At 57.5% G+C, this 5,549-nt stretch overlaps 1 protein-coding gene across 7 annotated transcripts in view; it reads right to left on the reverse strand.

Moving 5' to 3' along the window:
* Positions 1 to 235: 235 nt before the first annotated feature.
* Positions 236 to 5,549, reverse strand: part of CNTFR (ciliary neurotrophic factor receptor) — a 37,474-nt gene continuing 32,160 nt past the window's right edge. For 6 of the 7 annotated variants that reach the window (XM_081803101.1, XM_081803099.1, XM_081803102.1 and 3 more), the window contains 4 exons: positions 4,905 to 5,068; positions 1,455 to 1,635; positions 887 to 1,052; positions 236 to 796 (listed from right to left, as the gene is read on the reverse strand). In XM_081803101.1, the coding sequence (XP_081659227.1) occupies position 796; positions 887 to 1,052; positions 1,455 to 1,635; positions 4,905 to 5,068 (512 nt within the window). In that variant the 3' untranslated portion in view covers positions 236 to 795. The remainder of the gene's footprint in view (positions 797 to 886; positions 1,053 to 1,454; positions 1,636 to 4,904; positions 5,069 to 5,549) is intronic. The other variant, XR_014140030.1, reaches the window with a different exon arrangement.

Genomic DNA, 5,549 nt, shown 5'->3' on the forward strand with positions numbered 1-5,549 from the left:
CAGACACATCTGCCTGAGAGCTATACTGCGTCTCCCCATCTATATGGAGAGAGTTGTCTCTCTCCAACTAGAATTTCTTCCCTCTTCCAGGGCTAGAAGGGGAGGGATCCTTGGAAGAAGGATACCCTCCCAAAGTGGGTCTGTTCCAAGGACTCATGAAATGGTGACGTTTAATGAGAACCCCCCACCCTCCCACCCCTGTATATACATCTATAAAAAATTCAAATACAGCAAGTTACCATTGAGTCAGACTAGAAGGGACTGACAGGGCATTAAATACTGTGGGGTGGGAGCAGGGAAAGGGGAGGGTCGTACAAAACGGGGACAGGTGGGGGAGTGAAAAGTGTGGGCGCTGGGGGGAGGGGGACGGCTGGGCCCCCCCAGCATCAGGAGCTTATAATCTGATGGTGGCAACAGAGACCCTGGGACAGACAGGAGGCTGGGGCAGGAGAAATTATGGATGTGAGGGGCTCCCCTCAGACCCCCCCAAGGGCTCTTGGGAGTGGCTGGCATTGGAGGGTCCAGCCCGAGGGGCCAGGGTGGGGGTGGGGGGTCTTTGGTGGGTGGGTTAGCTGCAGGGTCCTCCTCTCCTGAGGGCAGGAGGAGAGCCAGCATGGTGTGGCAGGGCTAGGGGGCGGCAGGGCCGGGCCTGCCGGGGTCTCTACAAATTATGTTTGAAGAGAATGCAGAAGGTCCTCCCGCCCGTGTGCAAAATAGAAGCTGGGGTCTGCGGGCTCAGCTCCGGCCTCCTGGTCCTCTGCAGGTGCGCTGGCATGTCCTCACGGGGTGCCGGGCTCTAGGGAAACAGGGCAGGGGGCTGTAAGGGACGGCGGCGGGTGGGGGTCCCCTTGGGCTCCCGTCTGCCACCCCGCCTCACTTGATTTACCAGATCAGGAGACTGTTGGCAGTGGCGGCAGCAGCCAGGGCCAGAGTTATGGGGACACTGATCAAGAAGGGTGCTGAGGGTCCTCCGCCGCTGCCCAGCTCCCCAGGGTCACAAATCTTCGTGGTGGGTGGAGGTGCCAGTGAGCTGGTGGTGCTGGTCGTGGTCTCTGGGGAACATGGGGGGGATCCCACTCAGGGCAGGGCCAGGGCTGCAGTCAACCCAGATCTGGGGGGTTCATGAGGCACACTGTTCCTGCTCTGTGTTAGACCAGTACTGCCTCCCCCATCAGACAGCCCCTGCTTCCTCTCTCAGACGTGTCCTGCCTCCCCCATCAGGCAGATACTGCTTCCCCATGGCTCACAGATGACCCCTCCACCCCACGGCCCCTACCAAAAATGTCCAGACAGCAAGGACAAGGCACAGCTTGGTCAGGACAGACAGACAGGAGTGTGGCGGCCACAGAGGCTCTAAGGCTCTGAGTCCTGGGAGGGGTGGGAAGGCGCAAGATAGAGCCAGGTAACAGCGCAGGCCCACTGAGAGAACGGTGGAGGGGGGGGGAGGGGCTCACCCGGGGCCTGGGCCTCAGTGGTGAGGTGTCGTGGCTCCTCAGTCCAGGGTGTGGCATGAGCGGCCACGCTCCAGTCACTCCACGTCCCAATCTCATTGTCCTTGGCCGCCACCTGGATGATGTACTCCTTCCCGGCATAGGCATCCGTGATGGTGTGCGCTGTGCCGTCTGACAGCTCCACCTGCAGCCAGACCGCGGGATGGGGGTGGCGCCCGGGGGTCAGGAGAGTGAGCACCCCCAGAGGAACTGAGAACACTGCCGGGGAGAGAAGAGTGAAGACCACCCCCCCGGAGGAAAAGAGAGCTTCCTGGGGGGAGAGAGAGGATATTGAGAATATTCCTGAAGGAGGGTAAAGACACCTCGGGGAGGAGACCCCAAGGGAGGGAAGAGGATCTTGAAGGAGAGTAAGAAAATCTTCCGGAGACCGGAAGCACCCCCGGGGAGCAGGAGGACTGTGCTCAGTGTCTCACTCTGCTGTCATCCCAGCTCCCTCACAGTGCCCAGCCTGAGCCCTGATCTCAGTCCCTCCCTGGAGGTGACAAGAGTAACAGGGTAAGAGAGGAGATGGTGATGTGCTCAGAAGGAAGGTTATAAATACAGACGTGGAGCTAGGCTGCCTCAGTCCAGGTTTTAGCTCCATCCCCTCTCAGCCGGCTGACCAAGTTCCTTAACCTCCAAATGCCTTGCTGTCCTGATCTGGAAAATGGTATTAATGATCTATCTCACAGGAGTATAATGAGGACTCAGGCACATGGGAAGCAACAAACACACTTCAGCCAGCTCTGTCATCATCAGAGCCTGGCTTCCCAGATGCCCAGTGCACCCACCAGCCTAGCCCCCGTTGAGTCTCCCACTCAGGAAGGCCTCAGTGTGGTTATCACCCTGCCCGAGGCAGAAGAGGGTGGGGGCGGGGGCAGCTCCCAAGCAGCAGAACAGCAGGACAGCAGGACAGCAGGACAGCTGTTCCATTTCCTCCTGGAGGCATCGCCACCCCACCCCCGCCCAGGTCAGCCCTATTCTGCTGGTCTCCCCCACCCTTCAGGCTGGCCTGCCTGTCCAGCGCCCCTCCCAGTCCCAGGCTGGGCTCTGGTTCATCTCAGCGGCACCCGCTGCCTCATTAAGCCTCCTCGTAAACAGGGGCAGCCGGCAGGGGCGGAGGAGGGGGCTGCTCTGGGCCACGTCTGGCTTCAGGGCTTTTTTGGTCCCTGTTCCAATCTTCCTTCCGGGAAAACCGGGTCTGAGCTACCTACCTGACAGGCTGTGAGTACATGCACGCATGTGTATGTGTATTCATGTGTGTGAAGATGGGTCTAAGTAGAGCAGGAAGCCCCTCCAATAACCTCCCCCCCTCCCACCCTTATCTGTGGCCCTGAGGCGGAGACAATGGTAAAGGTCAGGGTCAGGGTGAAAGTCATTTAGGGCCCAGACCTGGGCTCACTCAGTCCTACTCCCAGCCCTGGAAGATCAGTGGACCCCACAGACTCTCCTCCCCTGGAGTTGGGGCCTAGTTCCTCCTCTGGTTCCCTATACCCTTTTGTCCTCCAAAGACCCCCTCTGGCTGAGTAGAGAGGGAGAGAGCTATGGAGAGCAGATCAAATTACCACCTCATTGGTGGGCTTATGGTGGGCACCACACACCTCTAGAAAGGTGGCCCAGGAGCCCAGTGCTTTCCTGGCAGCCACATCTAGGCTTAGGCCCTTCTTGCTAGGTTGTCACTGATCCCTTAATCCACACCCTTAAGAGAATGGCTCCTCAACTGGCAGGAATTCTCTAGTAGCTGGCATCTGCCTAGCCTCAGAGTCCTCCAACCAGTCGGCCGTAGCACATGTCAGACACGCCCTCCAGCCTCCCTGCTGAATTAGGGCCAGAACAGAAGATGCAGGGAACCCATGCTGGGTCCCAGTACTTGCCTCACCTTGTCCATGCTGAGACAGCCCCTGCCACACCTCATGGTGCCCATTCTTGTCAATCCTGGCCTGCAGCTCTCATTTCCCCCTGAAAATCCAAGTGATGTTTTTCTCTGCTCTCCCCTCTGTACCACTTCCTGATCATACACCTGCTTCTCTCCAACATAAAGGATTAGGGAGAGTAGATTCTATTCAGAGCAAAATTCAAGTTCAAAAGAGCCATAAATTGAGCCAACTCCAATGTCAATGAGATATGGAACAGGGCAAGCATGTGCCACGGGTCATACATGTTCTTAGCACAGAGTCCACGTATTTTGCTCTACACGTCAGTGTGGGGCTCAGTTCTGCAGTGCATGGTCTTGGCATGTTAGTCACATGCATGTGTGCAGCACGGTTCCTGCTGGGGACCACGTGTATGTGTGCATGTTCCTGTGTGTATGGCGGGCGGTATGCCAGGTCCACCGTGAGGCGTGTGCACTGCGATACGCGGTGCTGCTGCCTGCAGCTCGTTAGCAGGGGAGGGGGGCTTGTGAAACTAGACCCTGGTTATTAGCGATGCATTAGGCGCGGGCAGCTGGCCAGGCAGGAGGGACTCCGGATTCTGTCAGAGAACATGTGAGCAGCCTTTATGGGGGCCAGGCCTACAACCCGGACAGGCACCCTGGAATCACATTACACACTTTAAAGGCTAGCTGGAAGGGGGGCATGAGGAGGTGGGTTGACCCCTGGGTGCCAGTCTGGGCTAGCCTGTGGCGCACCCTCGAAGCCCCAGTCCTAGCCCACAGACCTCATGGGCCAGAAAGAGTGCCTACAACCCTATGGGCCCAGGGCTGTCAAAGGAGAGAGAACATTAAGTCAGCCCCAAATGCCTGGCTGCTCCTCAGAGCAACTGTAGTTTGATCAACATCGCAGACCACACCCTGACCCCATACCAGCCCTTATCCACTGCTTCGTTCCCAGACTAGGCTACCTTCCGACCTGTAACCTTGAGCGGACCCCTAAGCCCCACCTGACTTTGGAGCCCTGACACTCATCATGGCCTGAACTCATACCCTGGAACAAGTCTGCCACCACTGCCTGATTCTGACCCCTTGAGCCGTTGAGACTGTAAGTCCTTGAGGACCAGGATGTCCTGCCCCTTGGGGCCAGCACAGGCCCGCAGCCTGGGCCAGAGTCTAAGAGGGAGATGCCTGATCAGGGCTAAGAGCCAGAGTGAAGGAAAGGGAAATCTTACCTGCCCTGCTTGCCATCTCCCTTCCAGGATTTCTCCCCATTACCCCGGGCCACAAAAACAGATGTGTTCCCATCACACTAATGGAGGCCACTGGGAACCCTTTAGGGCCTCCGATCAGGATACCCTCCTCAGCCCCATCCATCCTTCCAAGCCCATCTGGTCCCCTCTCCCTGAGGAAAGAAAGCCTCTCTGACTGCCCCCAGGCTTCACACTGGAACAGCGACCAGCTGATATGGGTGATATGGATACCTCCCACGCCACGAGGCTCTGATTCGGGCACTTGGGATCCGGGCAGGGCAGGGCACTCACATGCTGCCACTGGTCCAGGATGAGGGGTCGGTAGCGCAGAAAGAACTTGAGAGGAAAGGATTCAGGGTCGGGCCAGGTCGAAGGGGTCTGCCAAGTCACCTCTAGCCGGCGAGGGTTGCTGGGTACTGGTCGGGCTACCACATTTTCTGGAGGGTCAGGCTTCACTGTTAAGGAGACACAGCTTCATTACCTCACTAATCTCTGGGAACGACCCCACTATGTCAACCCCAGTCACCATGTCCACCATCTCGTATCACCAACCATTGTCCTAGTTGTCACGGTGGCCACCCCTCCTCTGCTGTCAATTCTGGCAACTACCATTAACAACCGTCTCATTATTTCCACCTCTCACATCCCTGTCACCACCAAGCACTGTCACTACAGTCACTGTCACCAGCTCATGATAGCGATATCCCAAATTTCATCCCATCATCCCAACCCCATGCTCATAATGACCAGCATCCCAATTACCAAGTCTATATGATGGCTCCACCATTACCAGCATTACCTCCCCTGTCCCCGGGATCACCCCCTCCTGCACCAGCATCATATACTCCCCTCAAGCTTGGCTTTTCACCTCAATTCTTCCAGTTCCAAACTGAGATACACTCTCCCCTGGAGGAGTCTGGGTTTGAAGCTGCTCTG

Source organism: Leptonychotes weddellii, chromosome 14 (genome assembly GCF_054177405.1).
Source record: "Leptonychotes weddellii isolate Sample4059 chromosome 14, ASM5417740v2, whole genome shotgun sequence".
Lineage (NCBI taxonomy): Eukaryota > Metazoa > Chordata > Mammalia > Carnivora > Phocidae > Leptonychotes > Leptonychotes weddellii.